Source organism: Cervus elaphus, chromosome 7 (genome assembly GCF_910594005.1).
Source record: "Cervus elaphus chromosome 7, mCerEla1.1, whole genome shotgun sequence".
In the NCBI taxonomy this organism is placed as follows: Eukaryota; Metazoa; Chordata; class Mammalia; order Artiodactyla; family Cervidae; genus Cervus; species Cervus elaphus.
Window position 1 is genome coordinate 45,265,653 of NC_057821.1, and position 24,045 is coordinate 45,289,697.

General features: G+C 45.3%; 1 protein-coding gene across 2 annotated transcripts in view; it reads left to right on the forward strand.

Annotated features, from left to right (window-relative positions):
* Nucleotides 1-24,045, forward strand: part of NEDD9 (neural precursor cell expressed, developmentally down-regulated 9) — a 187,086-nt gene that overhangs the window by 125,515 nt on the left and 37,526 nt on the right. The window contains exon 1 of one of the 2 annotated variants that reach the window (XM_043908548.1): nucleotides 7,996-8,191. The exons of the other annotated variant lie outside the window; for it this stretch is intronic. Coding sequence (XP_043764483.1) covers nucleotides 8,180-8,191 — 12 coding nt within the window. The 5' untranslated portion in view covers nucleotides 7,996-8,179. Of the gene's footprint in view, nucleotides 1-7,995; nucleotides 8,192-24,045 lie in introns of those variants that run through there. 2 annotated transcript variants of the gene reach the window in all.

A 24,045-nucleotide genomic window follows, 5' to 3' on the forward strand; every position in this document is an offset into this window, starting at 1 on the left:
AATCTAAGCCTTTACACATTTACGACGATAAATAAACCTAAATCTTTATTATGTGTTTCTAACTTTGCTTATCATTTCACTCCTGAGTTAACTCCCCCAAATCCTTTCGTATAAAGAACATACTAAATGTTAAGATGGAGCCTCACAAATTCTTGTCATATTTCACTAGAGTTAAGTGGATTTACTTAACGTATAATTTATTCTGTTACTTTTTTTTTTTTTTAGTTCTTTGCCAGGGGAAAGATAGTAATTAACTATTCCCAAGTTATAATAGCAGTATTCTGTATGTATAGAAATTTTGCAGTTGCACACGTTTTTCAAAAATCAAGTCAAGATATTAACCACCACCCACTTACAAGAGTCTTTGTAGCATGTTAGTGACACTGTGTTACATGTATTCTTGGAAGATTTATCAAGGACTCAGAGTGGCCTAGGGCTTCCAAGATGGCTCATGGTAAAGAATCCGCCTGCCAATGCAGGAGACACAAGTTTGATCCCTGGGTCGGAATAATCCAGATCCTTGACCACTGAGCCACCTGGGAAGCCCTAACCAGAGAGGGGCAGTGATTGCTTAGAGTGGGAGGTGTTCTTGCCCCTGCCTGCTCAACAGTAGCTTATTTTTTTCCAAATTGACAACAGTGAAGGCTTGGCGCGCGGACAAGACATAGGGCTTTGAGAAGACATAGAATGCGATGCAGTAACCTACACAGCTGCAGAAAGGGATCCTTTTCTACAAGTTGCTTAAAAATCTCACTGTGGGCAAGGCATTCTCAAGGGTGAAGCAGGACCAGGCAGTAACTGAGCACTAAATGATATGCCCCGCACACAATGCTGTATATAGAATCCTCTGAGGATCTCTGTTCGCATGTAGGTGCCAAGGTCTCGAATCCAACGTAGAGGGGAAAAGCCAAAGCATCCACAACTGTTGTTTCCCCCTCACCCCCAAGGATGAAATTTCCACATTTATTTTTCTTTCGTGTGTATAGAAAGCTACAGTGAAGTGTCCTGTGAAAGGGGCTGGGCATGGTGCTGCTGCAGCAGACTGGACTTTGAGCTTCAAGGGTACACTGGTCATTTTGAAAACAAAGGATGCTGTGATTTGTTTTTAACTACTAGTGATTCCTTGGGTTTCCCATTTGGGTTTTAAGCTGCCAGCTTCTCCAAGTTTCTTTCCAGATGATACACCGCGTTACGCATGATGGCACTTTAACCAAAGTGGCATTTCATGTTTTGTTGCAATTGCTAAACGTCAAGAGGGTATGCTAGTATGCCTTGCAAATTTCTTTTGTTGACGTAAATATGGAAATGTCACAACTGGCTTTTAAGGGAGGTCAGACTTGAGAAGCACTGACCTAGACCATAGGTGACGAGAGACGCTGGGAACTGTGGGGATCAGCTAAAGGAGAGACTTTCTAGGAAAGGTTCCATGAGGAAGATGGGGTGGAAACTGGAGAGAAGACAGGATTTAGGTAAGCAAAGGATGAAAGGAAGGCAGTCTGGGCAAGAGGGACCACACACACACACACACACACACAGACTTGAAAGTACGAGTTAGTAGGGAGTGTGCTTGCGTGCACACTAGTAGCCTTATTCACGGCTTGAGAACGATACTTCTTCCTCAGGCAGGCTTAGTCCCACCAGGATGGAGCTGCTAATTTACTGAGCTCACAAATGGGACTCAAATAACCAAAGTGCGCGGAGGACTCCTGGTAGCATGTCACACACAAACCCAGGAGCCAGAAAGCCTGGGTTCACATGCCAGACCTGCCCCTACTTGACTGGACCTTTGTGTAAGTTGAACAAGCTCTCCAAGTCTCAGTTTTGTTGCTTGCAAACCTAGAATATTATGACCGACCTCATTAGGGCTCACTGCTGCTGCTGCTGTCGCTTCAGTCGTGTCTGACTCTGTGCGACCCCATAGACGGCAGCCCACCAGGCTCCCCCGTCCGTGGGATTCTCCAGGCAAGAACACTGGAGTGGATTGCCACTTCCTTCTCCAATGCATGAAAGTGAAAACTGAAAGCGAAGTCGCTCAGTCGTGTCCAACTCTTCGAGACCCCATGGGCTGCAGCCTACCAGGCTCCTCCGTCCATGGGATTTTCCAGGCGAGAGTACTGCAGTGGGTTGCCATTGCCTTCTCCGATTAGGACTCGTTAGGTGGATATTAAGTGAAATAATGTTTGTGACTTGCCCAGGACAGGGCCTAGAACCTGGGACAGTTTCCGGGTACCAACCCCTGAATGAGCCGGGGTCAGTGGGCTGTAGCAGAAAATTCCCAATGACCCATCTTTGTTTGGAAAAGTTTCTGGAGACTTATGGAATTGAAAAGTTGCTGCCGCCAATTATTTTTTTGAAATAACTCTGGCATAATGTAGACTCTTAAAAAAAAGAAAACTGGTATTGAACTAGAAATGGTAAAACATGACTCTAGAGTGAGTATTTCTAGATTGTGTCTCAGGAGATGTGGAACAATCTATACATTAGTCTGAACTCTGGGATGCATGTATCTTGCACTGTTCTAGAGCATGGGTCATCAAACTTTTTCTCTGGAGGGCAAGATAATATATTTTTCCTGCTTAGCCCTTTTCACCACCTCTGCTCACACTTGCTCGTCTGCTATTGCGGCTGAAAGTCAACATATAAACAAACGGGTGTGTCTGTTCCAGTAAAACTTTATTTATAGACACTGCAATTTGAATTTCATGTAATTTTTTCATGTCTTATGAAATATCATCCTTATTTAGATTTTATTCCAATCATTTAAAAGTATAAAAGCTATTCTTAGCTCATAGGTCATATAAAAAGCTGTAGTTATCCAACTGCCCTGCGTCCAAGAGCCAGGACAAGCAACAGGCCTTGAGCTGGTCTGAAACTCCCCAAGTAATAAATGGAAAGAGCAGTCCCGCCCTCAGACAAGAGTTTCCCTCCCTCTCCTCCTAAACAATAGGCAGAACCTCAAGTCAACAACATTCTTCCAAGAAGCCTTGGTCCTCTTATTCATTCAGAAGGCATTTCAGCTCCTGTAAGGTATGGGCCTGCAGGGAACACAGGTCACCCGGGAGCTGGAGCACAGACATCAACCGGTCATCAGGACACAGGCTGGAGAAGCCTTCTGCTAGGGCCATGGTCCAAGCACAATAGGGGCATAGTAAAAGGAGGGAGGAATTCGTTCTGAAAAGGCGAGGTGGGCAGGGTGGGGGTGTAGAGGAGGAAGGACAAAAGAGTTAGTGTTGGGACTGGGTTGGAGAGCAGAAGAGGGAAGGGAGGCCATTCTGGGCGGAGGGAATCGCCTGTGTAAAGTCAGGACAGTGTGAGCGGCTCAGATTCAGTGAATTTGCCCCCTCCCCCTCTCTGCCCCAACGTGTGCGGGATGTCCATGGGAGATGAGGCCAGAAAGGGAGGCTGGGCTCGGATCATAGTCCATGCCGATGCGTGTGGATTCTATTTCTAAGGCTTTTCAATATAGTAGTAACGTGATTGACTCTGTATTCTAGAAATTAAGCAAACGGTGATGTGGAATATAGACTGGAGCGGGGAGAGATTTCAGGCAGGGAAACTGAAAGTCGTGGCTGGAATAAATCAGACAGGAGATACAGAAGACTGACCTAAAGCACTGTCTGTGGTTAGGATCCCCCTCGAGCAGGGCGCCCCGGAGCAGCAGGTTCATCTTCTTTTCCCCAGGCTAAACGGGGTGACTCACGAGGTTGCTTCCTGCCCTCACAGGCTCTGACTTTGCGCTTCACTCTTAGAGAGCAACCACATGAGCTCCTCGCAAGTGTGAGCGGAAGAACCTCTTCCCTCCAGCATCCTCTCTGACTTTCGGTTGCTTCCACGCCAGTGCCCCATGGCAGCTGGAAAATGGTTTGGACGGCCCCTGTACCATTTCCCTTGTTCCGACTGGCACCAGCTTCTGGTGGGTGGGGGCTGGGGGGGCAGAGCCCTTGGCAGAGGTGGCAGGCAGGTGGCAAGACCAACAGGCTGAGAGACAGGTTAGTGTCCAAGGCCCGGGGGCCTGGACCACTTTGGGAAGCCATCCAAGGGAGCGTGAGGGTGGCTGCATAAACCAACCGCCAGTGTTTATACAGCACAGTTTAAACAGTTATTTCTGCCTCCAGAAGCTCACTTAGTAGCTGGGGAGGGGGCTGTTTCTGCTTTCATTGAGAGAATTTGTGTTTTTCCAAAGGGTTTTGAAGGAAACAAAGCAGATGATACTAACAAAGTAACAGTTTCAGCATGGTGTAAGTTGCATGAAGAAAAGGCTCACTATTTCAGTAGTCTGCTGGCCCTGAGAATTTACACAAACCGAGGCTGAGAACAGAGAGGACTAGATCCTATGACTCCCTGCTCAGGACACTCGGTGACTTCTTGTCACACTCAGGAGAAAGTCCAAACCCTGCCACCACCCGCTCTCCATCCTCCCGTGGGTCCTCCTCTCTGAGCAGACTCATTCTGCTTGCTCTTGAACGAGCCGAGCTCACTGCTATCTCAGGCCTTTTCCGTGGGTCACTGCCTCTGTCCAGAACGTTCTTTCCCCAGATCTCGGAGTGGATCCCGCATAGTATTCAGGTTCCTGCTTCTATATCAACTCCCTAGAGGGGCTTGCATGACCATTATCTCTAACATGAAACACCCCTCACCCACCCTGGTCTATGAGGGTGGAACCTGCCAAAACCCACCTTCTAGTGGTTTTTCCCTGCTTGATTTTTTCATCCACCACTTCAAAATTGTATAACATATTCTTTGAACTATTGTCCTCCACTCCTACTAGACTGTGAGCTCTGTGAGAGTAAGATCTTTATCTGGGCTGCTGTATCCTCCCTTCCCAGAACAGCCCCTGGCTAGTGGTAGGTGCTGAACTGATGTTGGGGTTAAATTAGAAAGCTGCCCAGGGATGGGGTGCCACAGAGATGGGAACATTCCTCCAGCTTCTTCTGAGTGCCCACCACACTTAACAATATCGATAATAGTCTAATAGTGATAATAGTTATAATTAATCATTTTAAATTAACTTATATCATACAACACAAATACTGATATTATAATGATATATGATGTTACAATGTTATATTATATAGTCATAAATAATACAAAATAAATTTAATATTAAAATAATAATAATGGAAATAATACTAATAAGCAACCATTTCCTAAGGTTTTGTTGTCATTGTTCAGTCGCTAAGTCATGTCTGACTCTTTGCAACCCAGTGGACTGCAGCATGCCAGGCGTCCTTCCCTCTCTTTCACTCTCTCCCGGAGTTTGCTCAAATTCATGTCCATTGAGTCGGTGATGCCATCCAACCGTCTCATCCTCTGTCTCCCCCTTCTCCTCCTGCCTTCAATCTTTCCCAGTGTCAGGGTCTTTTCCAATGAGCTGGCTTTTCACATCAGGTGGCCAAAGGATTGGAGTTTCAGCCTCAGCATCAGTTCTTCCAATGAATATTCAGGATTGATTTCCTTTAGTATGGACTCGTTGGATCTCCTTGCAGTTCAAGGGACTCTCAAGAGTCTTCTCCAACACAGTTCGAAAGCATCAGTTCTTTGGCACTCAGCCTTCTTTATGGTCCAACTGTTACATCCGTACATGACTACTGGAAAAACCACAGCTTTGATTAGATGGAACTTGGTCGGCAAAGTGATGTCTTTGTTTTTTAATACACTGTCTAGGTTTGTCATAGCTTTTCTTCCAAGGAGCAAGCATCTTTTAATTTCAGAGTAAAACTAAGGTTTTACTATTCACTTTTATCCACATGATGTCATTTAATCCTCAGTATAGTCGTAGCAGGTTGGTATTATTCTCTATTTTACATTTCAGAACACCAAAATTAGCAAGTTAGAAATTTGTTGAGATTCTAACACACATTTCCCTGACTGTAACACCTTTGTGCTTTTTTATATATATGTAACTAACAAGGCAATGACCCAGATCACCTCGAAATGAACTTCAGGTAGGTTTTCAGGTATATTCTGTATAGGACAGAAACAGGAAAGCAGAAGAGCCACTTGGGGTGAATTAAGCTTTTTACCTAGAGAATGAAAAGGCCCTAACTATGCTTTGGGACACTGTTTGAAAGCGTTAAAATGAGGTGAGATCGTGTTCACTATTCACTGATGCTCATCAAACGAAACAGAAGGTGATTCAGCCTTACTGCTGAGGAAGCCAAAGGAATGTTATCTAGATCTCCTGGAGGCCAAAGACTCATCATCTTACAGATGAGAAGGCCTGGGACATATCCAGGCAGACACCAAAAGAAAAATTTCCCGCAAGCTAGCAACTGTCCCCTGAGTCTGTAGGACGGTTAGGCAGTCCCTGCAGTGTGTTGATAGCATGTTGTTGTTTAGTCTCCCCGTCGTGTCCAACTCTTTACGAGATCCCATGGACTGTATAGCCCACCAGGCTCCTCTGTCCATGGCAGCGTCGTATGTCGCATGCTTAGTGTGTGTTCAGAAGGACCTTGCAAAATCACTCAGGCTCATTTTCCCTCTAAAGCTAAATGAGGGAAAGAGGCCTAGTGGAGGTCCAAAACCGTGAGTCAAACTTGTCATGACCACCTGGGCGGGGAGATGGGGGAGGGGAGGTCCTGTCCAGGGAATAGGTGCCTTATTTAAACTGTGGTCTGAACTGTGAGCCCTGTGTCCAGAAACCCCTTTTGTAGACCCGCTACTCTCCTGTACTTTTTTGCTTAGCTCATAAAAGTAGAATTTTAATCCTGTGGGAATTGGGAAGGAGAAAAATCAAACTGATTCTGATCCAACCCAGTCAGGAAAAAAAAAACAACAACTAAGGGCTGAGTTTTTCCATCGGAGTCATGTAGTCTGGTTGGAGTCCATCCCTTTTAGGGACAGCCATTGTCTGTATTCACCAAGTCTCAATCCTGAGGTCCCATGAAAAGGAATTTTCCCCTCACTGCTCCACGACTCAGAAGAGTTGCTGAAGGTGGCCATTTCTGTCCTCTCCTGGGTGATCTTTCTCTCTATAGAAAGTATGAAGCTGAACCAAATGTTCCGCCCGTCACTGGGAGAAGACTGGTCTTTTTTAACCAGTCTCCTCAAATAGCAGGCATTTTTTTGGTCGTTGTTCCCCAGATAATAAGTGTTGGTGGGTTAATGGGTCATCATCAGGAGAGAGGTCAGAAGGAAAAACTGCAGTGTTCAAAGCTGGAGCTAGAAATGCCAGCCATCAAAGAACGCAGTACTGGGTGAACGGTGATGATGTATGGGGCGGGCACACCGGCCAGCCCCATCTGAGAGGTCACAGCTAAGCTTTATCCTCTGCAAAGCCAGAGGAGGTCTCTGAATGCGGCTGACCCCTCAGCTCCCGGAGGCCCCGGTGAGAAGCCAGCCAAGGAATCCCGGGTGCCCAGCTCCAGAGTCCCCTTTCACTGCGGGAGAATTGTATTCTGTCGCCTTGCAGACTGACACTGCAAGTACTTTGAACACTGAAAAGAACACACACAAAAAAAGCAAACAGCCACGAGAAAAGGGAGGGGAGGGAGGAGAGAAAGGGGGAGAGAGAGAGAGATATCAGCAGGGGTAGTTAGTAAAAAGGGGCCCCCGGAGACAGAAAACCTTTTGTTCCCTGAGTTCGTTTCATGTAGAGCTTGTGAGGTGAATGGCTTTGGAATGAAATGGATTTATGAAGGAGTTGCTAGGTCACAGGACGCACGGCTGTCAGGCTGCTTTGTGAATTCCATTTCTTTAAAATTTGGATTAATCTTTAAAAATAAAAAAAATTTTTTAAGAAAGAGTTCATCTCCCCTTCCCAGGGTTTTGATAGAGGTTCGGGGTAGATGAAGTATAAGGTTTGGTAGGGTTCGGGGAAGGTTCCCGAGTTTCTTTTCCACTCTCTCCGAAAATGTAAAAATAAATGATCGCATTACAAGTTCTTTGTCAGTTTCCAGTAGCTCGGGGTGGGCGGGGCGTCCGCGTTACCTTGGCCCGCGAGCCAATGGCGAGGCGGTATGCAAACGAGCTCCGTGCTCGGCCGGCTGGGAGGAAAACAGTGAGCTCAGAGGCTGGGCAGGCTGAGCGGCGCCGGAGGTCGGCGCTGCGCGAACCAGCGGCCCGAAGCTCGGCGGTCCTCGCTTGCATTTAAGCCCAGCGCTCGATGGAGGGGCGGGCTCGCCGGTGCTTAATGCAGTCTAACTAGTGCGGGAAAACGACTCCGTTCACCGCTGCCGAGATGAAGTATAAGGTAAGAGAGTGACTTCTGCAGAAGGTTTCTGTGTGTGTGTGTGTGTCCCCTACTGTGACAACTCCTCTGCTGTGCCCCCAGAGGGGTTGTGAGATGGGTCCCGGTCACCGGGTTGCCAGACAAGCAGGCAGGCAGAGATCCAGCCATTGATACCTACGCCGGGAGCTCGCAGCGCGCGGGATCCACCCCCGCTGCAAGTTCCCCGGCGTCGGTCTTGGTCTTGGCGCCGGCGTGTGGCAGTCACTGCAGATCGGAGGGCGTCTAACTCCAAGAGGAGCGCGCCTGGGCTCAGGACTGCCGGCTCCGCGGGCCTGGCCTCCACTGCCCCCACCCCCGGAGCCGTAGTAAGACAGGAATCAGAAGTGCTGAGTCTCTCAACCTGGCTATTTTCAAGCAGTTTTCATCCTTTGCATTAAAGCGTTCGCTTTGGGAAACAGTTTGCCATATATACTTTTAGTGGAAGAAGTTAAAGTCTCCAGGTACTATTATACAGCTGATGATGGAGGATTTTGATACCCATAAAGGATGGTGGATTCAGAACCAACTGAGTATATGCCATTTCTTGGAAACACTTTCATTGGCGTTTGAATGGACGGAGGGTCTGAAGGCTCCAGCCGGTTTATTGCCTCCGAAACTCAAAAGAGTGTCAGGACGCTCAGCAGCTTGTTTTCCCATGCATTTGTGTGTTTATTCCTGGCAAAAGGATTATAACTTATTTGGAATATACTATTTTGCCTAAGTTGCCTTCATCTAACCAGGCTAGCAGCTTCCAGAGACCCCTATTCAGAGCTGACTGCACGGAATTGAAGGTGAATTTTCCTTGGAGGATGAACACTTACTTTTGTTCTGGAATAGACACAGTCCTAGAGACGCAGGGTCGATCCCTGGGTTGGGAAGATCCCATGGACAGAGGAGCCTGGAGGGCTGCAGTCCAAAGGGTGGCAAAGAGTCCCACAGGACTGAGAAAGAGACTGAGCATTATTGTTAAATTAGCATGTTTAAACAAACATGCTGCTATTGAAATGCGTTTTGGCAAGGTGTTTATGCTCGGGGATTGGCAATTTGAATTACCTGTCTGACCTGCAGAATTGTACCAGCTGAGAGCTACTTTGCCTTCTTTCTGAATCATCTAGCTTCTGGCTCATCCTTTTTTAAATGTGAGGTTGTAAATCCTCAGTCCTGGCTGATAGCCACTGGCTAACCTCTGTGATAAGCCTTTTATTCAAAAGCTATAAATCATGTTCAATAGCTCTAAATCTAACTGTTGAAAGTATCTATTGTGATGCATGAGTTATAGTTCTCCTTGAAAAGGTTAGAACACTCTGAAGGCAGGGGTATCAGTTATCACAACTATCAGCTTTCCATTTTCTGCCTCAATGGGAAAAATCAGAGGGATGGATAATCCTGAAGATTCTTAGTATTTTTGACGTTAGGATATAACCAGAGGCAGATCCTTCTACCTGGCAGGAAAGCTCTCATTCTTGAAATGGTTCACTGGTATTTACGCAGTTTCTTTATTTAGAATAGTGGTAGGATATCACTAATGTTAAGTCCCCAGATATTATTTAGCCCTCAGTGAATCTTTGCCCTCCTCTTCCTACTGTAAATGCCTTTAGATTCATAAAAAACCTTGAGGCAGGTTGGTGGGGGGGAAGAAAATGTGTTCCTGCATTTATTATTGGAAAGTATAAATGGCTGTTTTTAACATAGAGTACTGCGATCTGGAAAGTGACAAAAAGTCTAAAGTCACTTTTATTCAGTGACCTCATCATGTTTAGTTTTATTTTGTGGAAAGAAAACATCATGGCAGCTGATGATGTGAACTGTGGTTGGCATTCATGAGGAAACCCTGCCTCTCTGCTGGGTCTTCCCAGCGTCAAACACCCTGCCAAATGCTGTAAAGATATGATTTTAGTAGCTTGTGGGTATCTTCACCAGCAAAACTTCTGACTTCCCCAACTAACCAAATGACAGATTGACACCTCGTGGTGACTGTAAAAGGAACCAACGGCTGAAGCAATCTACTTTCCCTTTCTTCTAAAGCCTATTTTCTCTCTAGTTAATAGTGGACTATTTCAGGAGAGGATTTTGTTATTTTAAGTAGAGGCGATGACACAAAGGTAGAGGAATGATAAATAACAGCTCTTAAGGCTCACCATGACAATACGGGATGGTCATATTTAGCTTTCCCACATTAACTCCATGAGGTAGTGTTAATACTGTATATTAATTTTCAAATGTGGAAACTGTGGCTCAGAGAGGCTAGGTAATGTATCCCAAACCACACAGCTGGAAAGTAGCAGAGCTGGAATTTGAACCAAGGTGATCTGGATCCAGAACTTTTGACTTTAAATAACTATTAAAGAAAGAACTGTCTGTGACCTCCTAAAATGTCCTGTGTGACTGTTTTTTCTTCTCCCGCGAAGCTCAGGGCTCTATGTCATTCAAAATATCCCTGCAGAATAGGTTCTTCTTCTTTTTTTTTTTTTTCAGACAGTGCCTCTACAAAGCAAAGTGAAATGAATGTCTGGCAGTTATTTCATTGAAGCCACTTAGGTAGTAAAACCAGATAATTATTAGATTGTAAAACCCTGGAGTTAGGAATTACCTTTTAGATACTCTGTTGCTCTAAACAATATAAATTTAGCTCAGTCACATTTAAAAATGCTCACTGAGAGATTTATAATCCAATCACTATAAGATTTTTTTTTTAAACCAGATTATCTGGTTTGGCTACTTCGGGGATCATAACTAGAGAACAACCAAGCCTCCACTCATTTTGAACTTACACATAGTTCAAGTCAGCCAGCTATGTATTTACAGTCATCTTGAGCACTGTGGAATGCAAGCTATTACAAGCTATTACTTTGGTGAATTTTTTGGGGAGTTAGCCTATATTGAGTCTATTTTGCTTGCATTGTATGTGTTTTTATTTGTTCATAAGAAGGGTGCAGTTACTCTCATATGCACTTAATGTTCTATTGTTCTTTAAAGGATGCCGTCTGGAGTTCTCTCATCAGTAATTTATGGGGGGCTTCATTTATTAAGAATTTTCCCCAAGCTCCTCTGAATATACACAGCATGTTCTGAAATACTGGAGGTGGGTGAGGGGGCTATGCCTCGGTGGCCATGGCTTGCTCCGGAAGGCCTCCCTCCTAGGGTCTGGGGTGGGTTGTTGCTACTTTCTGCCAGGAGGGTAATTGAGAGGTGGATGCACAGCTGTGTTTGAGCAGAGGCCCCGCCCACTTTGTGCAGGCCCAGGCCTGGTAAGTGCCCCACAGGCCTGGCCTGTTTGATCTCTAATAGCTGAGCAGCTTTTGTGGCTTGGCCAAATTTCTGTATCCTGTGTGCCTACATTGAAACTCTAAATTATTTATCTAGTCTGCCATTCAACAAAATCATTCTTAGATGTTTTGATTGAAGAAAATTACAGATGAAACTTAGAATACAAATAAGAAAACTACATTCTGAAGTCCAGATTCTTGGGTTCTGACTGAACGTGGGTAAGGTAGGTTAGGGAAAGCAGAAAGTGTGTAGTAAAGAAATGCTTTCAAGGGGACTTTGGAAATTTTTTATTTTCTCAGAGTGGCTGGAGAAGATGTGATCAAGTGTCTTCCATTTAGTCAGCATGTTTACTTACAGTCGATATGTAATTCCTGATTCTTTCCTGGCTTTGCCATTTTGGTTTTAAATGTTTTATTCACTTCTAAATGGTGTGTTGCACACCCTGCCCCCTGCCTCCTTTTTAAATCCCATGTGAGATTTCAAAGCAACAAAAGATGCTTTAAAAAAAAATTAACTGTTTTCTTATGTATTTCATTGATTGAGCAAGCCTATTTTCAGAGTTAAATGACTTACCTACTTGGAGATCAAAGTCTTTATGGAACTGAAGGTGTTCTCAGCACCAAGTCTGCAAGATGCACGTAACAAAGATTCCTTAAGCATCCCTTCTTTGCTGGAATATACATCAGTCCTCTTCTAAGAATTCATCAGTGGCTTCCTGTCTGCACCACCACCCCACCACCCCGCCCCACTTCTAAAGAAACTTCCTCTCTACTTTTCAAGCCTCTTTGCCAATTCCCTCCCCTTTTGTGCCCTTATGACCTCATCGTCTCTCATTTTTTTCATTCAAGCATTCATTATACTTCTCCAGCACCAGACTTCTATCAGGCTGGCCTCCCCCCACCCACACAGACGTGACACACACTTAAAGCGCTCTCTGTACCCCCGTCTTCCTCCTCTCTTCTGAATCGGCGATGGAAAATCTTGGTCCCTTGCTGCTTCCATTCATTGGCTCCTTGCTCTTTGTGCCTGCGTGACTTGGTTCGTCTGTACTTGCTACGAGTCAAGTCTCCTCACCCCTCCACTCTAGACAACAATCAGAAGCCCACACCTTTGTCTCCTGTCATCGCTACAGTAGGCTTTCTGTTTTTCACCTCTGCCCGACTCTGTTAGCACTGCCTTACTCATTAACCCCTTTCAATCATATCACTATCTAAATGATACCTGGAACTCACCAAGGTTGCCCACGGGGGCTGTCCAGCTTTAGGTAAGCCCCACTCAATATGAGAGACTCACCCTTTATCTGTATGTAGAGGCAGATTGACAGGCAAGTCCTTGAATAAACCAGGATCTGCTGTGTGTTGTGACCTGGGCAGGGACTTGGTCTTATGTGTTCTTGCAATAGAGGCAAGGTAGAGCGTGAGATTTGGGGAAAGGCATTTCTGTTTCCTGTGACTCGATGCTCTGTAACCTTGGGCAAGTTAAGCTCTGGGAGCCTCAGCTTTCTTATCTGTAGGGTGGCTCAGCGGTAAAGAGTCCACCTCAAATGCAGGAGACTCAGGTTCAGTCCCTGGGTCGGGAAGATCCCCTGGAGGAGGAAATGGCAACCCACTCCAGTACTCTTGCCTGGGAAATCCCAGGGACAGAGGAGCCTGGCGGGCCACAGTCCACAGGGTCGCAAAGAGTCAGACATGACGGAGGGAGTGAGCACCACCACCACCAAAGTAGGGTAAATATGGCCTCGTGGATCATTCTAAAGCCTAAGTGAGATATTTTCCATGGTGAGGTATTTACCATGGCTCCACTGGAAATAGACAGTTCTAGCAGGCCCCAGCTCCCCTTACATAAGTAGATGCCCATTAGAGGTTGAAAGAATAGTGTGGACTCAAAACTTGGATTATGTCAAAACCCTATTTACTGTGTTAAGATAATCGAGTACTATTAAATATTCCATGGGCCTGGTTGTGTCTTGTAGAAATGCAGACGTCAGACATAGGGGTGTACCGACACACCTGTGTCCCCACTTGCTAATATATTAGTGCTTTGGTATCTTCATTGTTACTAATAAGATTTGATATTCCTGAGGTTATAGGCCCTTGCTCGTTGTAGGTACTCAACAAACATTGAATTGAATATTGGATTATATGCAATACACAAATAGCTATTAAAAGAGTTTCCCCCATATGGCCTATTAGAAAGAATATAGATTTGGTTTTAAATTCCACTTTTGTTGCTTTTTAACAGTATAATTTTAGGCAAGCCTCCATTTCCTCTTTTATAAAATGGGAGTAATAGTACCTGTCTCATTTGATAGTTGTAAGGATATAATATATGAAAATCATCTGTTTCTAGCACATAGTAGCCATTTAAAAATGGCAGCCATGGTATGACGCATTGATAAGATATATAAAATATTCAGAATATACTCATATATAGGTATATTGATAGATGCACTATATAGGTTAAAATGTAAGAGAAAACCTTCCCTAGAATTGTTTTTCCATAATGAAAATATTACTGAAAAAAAGAGAAAAGTCCTGACTAAAGAATCAAAGGTGGATTTGATATAGAAGGTGAGTAGGGCTCGGGGTGAACCACATCCCTTATCCTACTGCAGTCAAAGTGACAGAGGTGTAAAGTTAGAGGTGCTGCTGATCTGTTTTTAGATCACTTTAGGCTTAGAAAGGAACCTAAACAAGTCAGTTTGAAATCCCAGCCCCTGGTATCCCAGCCCTCCAGTAACATATAGACTTAATTACCAAGCCTCCTTGCCAAGATGAACAAAATGGGGCCACTGGAAAGAAATACTGTCTTTTCAATTTAAAATGCAGAAAATAGCTACCAGTTACCTAGGCAATGGATGATTGCAAAGAACGTGGGCATGGAAAAGGGGTCCCCCTAAAAAAAAACAAACCCGTTTATACTTTGTCACCAACCCCACCTCCATCTTATTTACTTTGAACATTCCAGTTATCTCCTTGCAGGATTTCTTACTAATAAAGGAGGACTCCACACGCCTGGAGAACATTACAGTTCAGTTCAGTCACTGAACCCAGTTGTGTTAGACTCTTTGCGACCCCATGGACTGCAGCAGGCCAGGCCTCCCTGTCACCAACTCCCACAGCTTGCTCAAACTCATGTCCATTGAGTTGGTGATGCCATTCAACCATCTCATCCTCTGTTGCCCCCTTCTCCTCCTGCCTTCAATCTTTCCCAGCAACAGGGTCTTTTCAGATGAGTCAGTTCTTCACATCCAGTAGCCAAAGTATTGGAGTTTCAGCTTCAGCAATCAGTCCTTCCAATGAATATTCAGGACTGATTTCCTTTAGGATGGACTGGTTGGATCTCCTTGCAGTCCAAAGGACTCTCAAGAGTCTTTGCCAACACCACAGTTCAAAAGCATCAATTCTTTGGCTCTCAGCTTCCTCTGTAGTCCAACTCTCACATCCATACATGACTACTGGAAAAATCATAGCTTTGACTAGATGGACCTTTGTCGGGGAAGTAGTGTCTCTGCTTTTTAATATGCTGCCTAGGTTGGTCATAGCTTTTCTTCCAAGGAGCAAGTGTCTTAATTTCATGGCTGCAGTCACCATGTGCAGTGATTTTGGAACCCAAGAAAATAAAGTGTCACTGTTTCCATTGTTTCCCCATCTATTTTCCATGAAATGATGGTACTGGATGCCATGATCTTAGGTTTTTGAATGTTGAGTTTTAAGCCAGCTTTTTCACTCTCACTCATTACAGCTTAGCTGAAAAAGACTGTCTTCCTGAGGAATCTTCATTTTAAGATAAATTGTTCGTTGGTAACCTTTTAAACTCTACACTGGAAAGAGCCGTTCTTTCAAAAGGCAGACAGTGTGATCTAGGTGAATTGAGGCATGCACTTTGAGGAAGGTGGAACAGACTGCCCAGAAAATATAAGCAGTGATAGCATGTGACTGTGATTTTTCATGGTTGAGGTAGGGGGTGGGGGAGGGGCAGCTAATCATAGAGATAATATTGGGTTGGCCAAAAGTTCATTTGGGTTTTTCCATATATCTTCCAATAAAATGAACTTTTGGGCCAATCCAATAAAGCTCCCAGTGGAGTGTTTTTAAATACATATTCTTAGTCTCATCATGGACTGGGATTCCCAGGTAGCTCAGTGGTAAAGAATTTGCCTGCCAATGCAGGAGACACAAGGGACCAGGGTTCGGTCCCTGGGTCAGGAAGATCTCCAGGGGTAGGAAATGGCAATCTACTCGAGTATTCTTGCCTGGGAAATCCCATGCACAGAGGAGCCTGGTGGACTATAGTCCATGGGGCCACAAAGAATCGGAAACGACTGAGCAACTGAGAACACACACACACATCATGGACCACTAAATTCCAGTTTATTCTTTTTTAAAACAAACAAAAAGACTAGTCCCTTCTCTCAGCCTCTTCCCCAGTTAATTTAGTACATGAATTGTGCTCAATGGTATTTAGGTAGGTGGTTCATGATCCTTATTCAAAGGCTGGGTTTACTGATTTGAAGACATCTTATTTCTTTGTAGATCTTGGTATGTACGTTGCAGATGAGAATTCCTCCTGATATTTCTAATATGTCAAGGTAATAGTTATAAGATGTTACCAAAATTGTTCCTTATGTGGAATGTTGATGTCTATACTTACCAGAAGTAAAGATTGAGCAACCCTGAATACCTAAAAGTGCAAGCATAGCACAAAAATGCTTAATAGCATCTTTTGAATTTGAGTTTCATGCTTTTCTTTACTCTTAGTTGTGTGTGTTGGGGAGGGGGGATTATTTGTGAAACTCTAAGTTGTGATCACCAAATGGCATATACGGTTAAGATTTGAACCAGATCTTTCTATTTAAATAAAGCAATGTGTATTTAGACAGTATTTTTCCTTACTTGTTCTAGTTATGTGGAAACCCAGTGCTGTCTCTTGTATGAATTAGCTGTAGTCTCACTGAGTTGTGGTAGTCGGCGTGTTACCCGGAACTCAGAACCTCATGCCCACAGAAGATGGGGCTGACTCAGGGCTAGGCTTCTCTGTTCCCAGGCTCTGCACTCTACTGAAAGAATGAGCTGGCCTTCCCTCTCTCAGCCCCTGAATAACCTTAACCCGCCAAGCCAGCAGTCTGCGGAGGCAGGAAAGTGGACTTCTAGGCTCTGCAGCCTCCTCACAGGACGTGCCAAGGATCTGTCAACGAGTCTGTTGTCACTGGTTTTTTGTTTGTTTTCTTGTTGTTGCTCATCATTCATGATGTGACTTAGAGTCAGCAGGAAACGACTCAGAGGCCCAGCGCTGCTTCAGGACCATGAAAACAACACTGGCAGAAAACCATCTCCACGTCCCTTCTAGTGCTCCTCTGGGATAGAACGTCCGTGTTCTTCTCTGATTCTCCATCCTTTCCCACTCAGAGCTGCTAAGTGCAGTGAGCGCCGGGAAAGGGATGCTAAGGACACAGTTAGCCCAGGGGCGTCCATGGTGAAGTTGGATGGCTGGACAGTCCCGCAGAGGCCCGGATGCCCTTGGAATAGATCTTGATTCCTTGCCAATGAGAGAACACGTCCATTGACTAAATACAAGATTCTTATCAGTACCTGTCTTTTTTTCTCCTGTATCCTAAATTCAACCAAGGCAGATCCATTAACAAGACACATACTTGGAGGCCTATCTTTTATTTTTAGTTTAAAATATATTTCCCTTCTGTGGGTACGTATCCATGTTTCACAGACCCCAACATGGGACAGATGGTCTAACCCCGGGAAGGACATTTGAAACGGGGACCATCTTGGGAAGTTTATACATGGTCGTTCCGGACACTAAACACAAGCTGCTCCCAAGATCAATCGGCTGTCCAGGGCATTATCCCTTTTGCCTTAGGTCAGCTTTCTGTATGACTTTTTCTAGCTTTTTATCAGAAAATTGCCTAGGGGCTTCTTTTTTCTAAAGTGGATTCTGGCACACTTTTCATAATTTACTTCTAAATAATATCTACAACATCACATTTTATTCCGGGAGGTGGTGAGGGACAGGGCAGCCTGGAGTGCTGCAGTCCATGGGGTCGCGAAGAGTCAACACGACTTGGCAACTGAGCACACACACACTCACTTGTAAATAATAAGAAGGTCCTTTTCTTTCTCCTTGCGGAAGTGAAGAAATGAAGGCAAGCCCTTTGAAATACGGACCATGCAGAGAGCACCTGAGGCCTCACGAAGCAGTGAGCGGGGCTGTGTTTCGATTGTTCTTGTTGAAACCTGGCGGGATGGCTCTGCACTTCAGAGAAGCCTGCGGCGTCTGCATCCAGCCTCCCGTCCCCCCCTTATTAAGATCTTAATTACAGACGCAGCTTACTTCGTTGCTGGAGGGAAAGAATTTAGCTTCTCTGAACAGTGTCTGTTTTTTGGTGTGGCAGGTGTAATCATGATGAGCTCATTCTGGTTTGTTTTCTTTCCCTGGAGGAATTTTTTTTTTTTTTTGAGGGGGAGGAGTACAGTTCCTAAGACGCAATTTCATGAGCTCATAATAGTGCGGTAATCAGAACTGTGCTTTGATTTTATAGAGACCCTTTCTTCTGAAGAAGTCAGAGTGTTTTGCATATATAATTTCATGACTCCTCGTGATGTTATTATAAAGAACGTGTTCATTATCCCCATTTTGCAAATGGGGAAACAGAGGCACAAAAGGCAGTGATTCATTGTCATTAGTCTGACAAGATGAGGACCGAGATTAGACTCTTATCGATTTCGTGATGTAGCGTGCATCCTTTGAGGGTTTCCCCACGGCAGCCCCACTGACATTTAGGGCTGGATAATTCTTTCTTGTGGGGACTGTCCTGTGCATTTCAGCACCCTTGGCCTCTGCCCACTAGCTACCAGTGACATCCACACACGCGCAGACACAGTGCGATGACAAAAAATGTCCGACCGTGGCCACGTATCACCTGGGGAACAAAATTCCCCGCTAGTGAAAAATCACTGCTATAATCTCCCCTACTTCCTTCTGCTTAAAAATAATTGCCTCCATGGTTTTAGGTGATAGAAGCACAAAAATACAACCATAAAATGGTTTGCCATCATTTTATCATGACTGAAGCTGGGCTTCATGTAACAGTTTGTAACCAAAAGGAAGCTTCCTTTTACATGCTTAGCCCCAGTCTGTTCAAGAGAATACCACAAGGTACTAAGAAGCATGGGGCCTCCTTAGGTTACGTGTAAAACCATCAGACCATCTCTAAGGCCAGCCAAGCTCTCTGAAGTCTTCTATTGGCTTCATTTTCCTAACAATCTTCCTATCATAGATACAATATATAACATAAAAATGCATACAATAGCTTTCTTCCAGGCCCAGTTCTAAATGCATGCTTCATGAATAATGGACTTTGCAGAAAAATTTTATTCTCATAAAGCAGTGCATCCTTTATACACGTAGGCGCTTGTCTGTGTCCCCAGCCACTGAACAGCTTCGTCAGTTTCATTTGGAGGTCTCCTTCACCTTCATTTGTTCCTGCCATCTCTCCTTTCTCTTCTAACTGAGAAGCTAAGATTAGCTTCTCAGCATCTAAAGATTCTTTCTTGAGGCAACTCTGCAAATGCAGTGCTGACAGTATGTGATTGTATATACCCGCTCAGCCAAGTGTACAAATCCATTTTTTTTAAAACTCTTTGAGGACTTCAGAAATTAAGTAGGATAATAACAATCAGGCACCAAACCTAGGTCAGGAGTCATCTAAGAGTTCCAGTGAGGGGTGCCACCCAAGGTACATCAGCTGTGTTCTGGCTGGGAGGCAAAGGTTGTTGGCATGTGTACATATAGGCATTCATGGGTTTAGATATAACTTCATACCTTGAGGATTGCATACCTTGATACAGGAAGATAAGATAAATGGGCATGTGAAAATAGGAAGATCTTTCCCTTCTTTCAAATATGCTTTATTAGATGTTACAACTTGTGTGTTTTGACTGTTGGGAAGTAATATAGTTGGGGGGAATTATATTGTAATATTTGTGGACTAGAGTCTCCTACTCCTTTATGACTTAATTCTCATTTCACTTCCCCAAGTACCTGAATGTTAGAGGGGTTTGTCTAGACAGGCAAATAGAAGTCATTCGGTGCCAACACTGTAATGTTGGCTGAAATCCAGATGGTTGTTTTGCTGTTAATAAAACCTATCTTTTGGGTGAGTGGGTGTCAGGCCGTCATCATTATATGGTGCCTGTCAGATTTATCTAGGGACAGACCCTGAAAAGCATTTGTGCCTGCCCCGTAGTTTTGATCCTTTGCCAATACACTATGCTTAAATCTATGAAAACCAGGCAACCTGGGACAAATGCTTACAGATTCTGAGGCTTAATAGCAATGGTACGCAATTCTAAGATGGAGAACATTCTCAGGAAGCACACCCTAGTCCAGCAGGAAAAAAATCCGAGATTAAGAAGGGAACCAGATGCTAGATCTGCTCTGCTACTTATCTGATGGGAGACCCTCTGGGCTGTAAAACAAGAAGCTTGGGCTAGAATGATCTCTGGGATCCCTTCTTAGTCTAAAATTCTAGCCTAGTGGGTCTGGTCAAGTCATGGGTGACTACTGGTTCTGAGTACCTACAGAAACCAAGGTGTTCTCCCACCTTATTTCAGACCCTCAGGAGCTGCCCAAGAAAAACCCCCAAACCACAAAAGAGCAGAGAATTGAGCTCTTAAAGACACATGTATGTCATCAGACTTGTGAGCAAAAGCTGATTTATTTTTTCTCAATTAATGTCAGCAATCAAATCTATCCTCCACAGCCAGCCAAGAAGTAATAGAAGTTGGCTGTGAAGTCACACACTTACTTGCACACACACACCCACACCACCTGACAACCGTTTGTCATTTTTCTTATTTGAAGAAGAGGGTTTGCTCCCAGCCACCATTGGTTTCTTGGTAAACAGGTCCCAGCATGTGGATATTTCTGTCCTGCATCGACCTCAAAAATCAGGGGTAAATAGATAGCATTCGTTCTAGGGCAGGCCGAAAGCCAGCACTTGAAGAAACACTGCTTTAATCTCAACTATGCTCTCCATATCATGTTACAAAATCTAGTTAACATAGAAATTTTTTCTGACATCCAAATACCCAAATTTGTTGGGATTTCCCTGGTGGCACAGTGGATAAGAATCCGCCCACCAATGCAGGGAACACGGATTCGTTCCCTGGTCTGGGAAGATTCCACAGGCCTCGAAACAGCTAAACCTGAGAGCTACGACTATTGAGCCCGCATGCTGCAACTACTGAAGTCCATGCACCTAGAACCTGTGCCCCGAAACTAAAGAAGCCCCCGCAGTGAGAAGCCCCAGTGCGGCAACCCCCTGCTCTGCAACCAGAGAAAGCCCGCATGCAGCAACAAAGACCCAGGGCAGCCAAAAATTTACAAATTAATTAAAAATATCCAGGTTTGCAGTGAGCGTCAGATCTGTCTTCTCACTGGCGCCCAAGAACTAATGCCCCTCTGGTCTCTGAACCACAAAGTCATGCTGGGTTCGGAGCCATCCCTCACCAAACTGGAGCAGGCCAACGTGAAAGGGACCAAACCTGGGCACCTCCTGGGCCACCATGCCCGGGGCACAGCCGCACCGTGCGTGTCAGGGTCACTGCAGGTCAAAGAGCACCTTTGGGAGAAGAGTGCCCAAGGCCACAATTTTTTAAAGCATCTTCCGTTCAGGAATGAACATCTTAGAGGATGCGAGAACTGGGGGCCAAGTAGATGACATGAATATTCAGAGAGAGTCCAAGACACTGGTGTGGGCTTTGTGATCATCATAGGGGTTCAGAAGCACTTTCCAGGATATGTAAATCATTGACTGAAATTCGGTCCCGGTGCAGAGGGACCTTTGGTGGACCCTCTCCCCAGAGGTCAGGAAACACGACGGGGAACTAGTATTCCTAGACACCTCTCGGGATGTCATGCTGCCCTTCTGCAGCTGGTTCAGGGCACCTAATGAAAAGTCTGTCAGGTCGCAATGGAAAAATATTGCTGAGAAAAAAACCTTAGATGCGCTCTGCATCATATCTTCTGACTCGTAAACCTGAAAGCCTTATATCTACTACTTAATCTCCAGAGGATTCAGCTCTTTAAAAAATTCAACATTCCAGATGTCATCTGATGAAAGAATCCAGGTCTAAAACCAGGTATTCCAAGAATCAAAACTCCAGACACTCGCAGATATCCAGGGTTTTGGACCGTGACTGTGTCCTTCTTTGGGGAAATCTCACGTCCCACTATATCCTAAAGATGAGAGCAGGAGGAAGCCAAAGTGGTTTGATGGCCCTCAGACTGGGGCTGATTTTTTTTTAACTGAAGTAGAGTTGATTTACAATATTGTGTTAGGTTTCAGCTGTACAGCAAAGTGATTTGGGGATATATATACACATATATATATATATATATGCTTATGTGCGTGCTAACTTGCTTCAGTTGTGTCCGACTCTTTGCAACCCTATGGACTGTAGCCTGCCAGGCTCCTCTGTCCATGGAACTCTCCAGGCACGGATACTGGAGTGGGTTGCCATTCCCTCCTCCAGGGGATCTTCCCAACCCAGGGGTCTAGCCAGCATCTCTTGAGTCTCCTGCTGGCAGACGAGGTCTTTACCACTAGCACCACCTGGGAAGCTGTATATATACATGGGATCATACAGGGCTTCCCTGGTGGCTCAGATGGTAAAGAATCTGCCTGCAATGCAGGAGACCTAGGTTGGATCCCTGGGTCAGGAAGATCCCCTGGAGAAGGGAATGGCTACCCACTCCAGTATTCTTGCCTGGAGAATCCCCATGGACAGACACACACATAGGTGTGTGTATCTGTATTCTTTTTAAAATTCTTTTCCATTATAGGTTATTACAAGACACCATATTCAGAATCTCGTAATAAGCTCTAATGGAAAAGACCTAAGCTGATTTTTGTCGGCAGACGTAAAGACACCAGATCCTCTCGCTCTTCTCCCGTGTGTCCCGAGACTGACCTCGCTCATGCTCATCCCCCAGCTACTTCCTTGGGGACCGATTTCCTTGACCATGGCCGTTTCCTCCTTTGCTCTGTGTATGCGTCCCTGCCGGAGTCCAGGGCTAAAGTGTTGGGGGGTGGGGTGGGCAGAGGAAAGTCACGTTGTTGAGAATGTGGCGGCCCTGAGGCCTTGGCAGGAGATCCTGCGTGGTAAATATAGAACAAAGTCAATAATAAGAGGAAGCTGGGCCATTGATGATGCTATCCGTCCAGGCGGGGTCGGGGGAGGGAAGGCAGGATGACACACCAGCCATTGTGTCTCACTTCTCCTCAGAGAACGGCATAAATGGTCATGGAAATTACAAGTCACACCTCTCCGTATTTGGAAGCGCAGATCATTTCCCTGGCAGTGGGAGTAATACGCTCTCTTGACGTTTTGGTAGCAGGGCAGGCAAGAGCGGGTACGGAACGACCGTGTGGTCCGGAGCTCCGGGTGCTTGCTGTATCGCTGCAGGGCATTTTCCTCCCAGTCCTCAGGCACAGCCTGGGAACCCAGGGATCACAGAAGCCAAGCATTCTGGCAAAGCGTGAATGGTGCTCAGTCACCTACCACCAGACGTAGGTTGCTGCGCTGAAGGGAGAGAAAGGCTCTCACAGAGACCATTGTGTTTAACCAGATGGGGATGGCCGGCTCCTCTTGGCCTTCCTGTTTGCTCAGACGCTGTGCAGTAGACGCAGGCCCCCCATCCTGTGCTAAGAGGCGGGGCGGGTGCTTTCCTGCTGGCCGCCTCCCACGTTCTCTGGCCCTGAGGCTTAGTGACTTGGAGCACCATTTATCTTTCTGGTCCTGTTAGTTCATCTCCCCACGTCCATTTGAAAATCTCAACCGCATACCTCGCAGACATCTCTAGAAAACCATTTCACCCTCTCTGCAGAGAACCAGAATCCGAGTCCAGAATCCATTTCAAGTTAGCAAACACAATAAGTGTGTATTCTGCTTCAGACATTGGTTCTGAAAGTGCCCAAGGAAGAACAGCCTCCCTGAGCTTAAGGAGTTCTCGGTCTTGAATGAGATAGTCCAAGTCCGTTGTTCAGTCACTAACTCGTGTCTGACTCTTTGTGACCCCGTGGACTGCAGCAGGCCAGGCTCCCCTGTCCTCCGTTATCTCCTGGAGTTTGCTCAGGCTCACGTCCATTGAGTCGGTGATGCCATCCAACCATCTCATCCTCTGTCGTCCCCTTCTCCTCCTGCCTTCAGTCTTTCCCACCGTCAGGGTCTTTTCCAGTGACTTGGCTCTTTGAATCAGGTGGCCAAAGTATTGGAGCTTCAGCTGCAGCATCAGTTCTTCCAGTAAATATTCAGGGTTGGTTTCCTTTAGGATTGACTGGTGTGATCTCAAGACATGCTATCACCAAGAACTAGAAAGGGTAACAATGAGATAGACTTGGGGAAGAGAACTCTTCTGGTGATGTGGAAGATAGGTTTGGAGCTGGGAAGAAGCTGAATGCGGGAAAACCAGCTGGGAAGCAGTTGCCATACCTGCCCTCTCCTCCCCTCCCACCAAAAAAAAGTCGCTGGGGGCCTGAGTGGGGAGCGGCA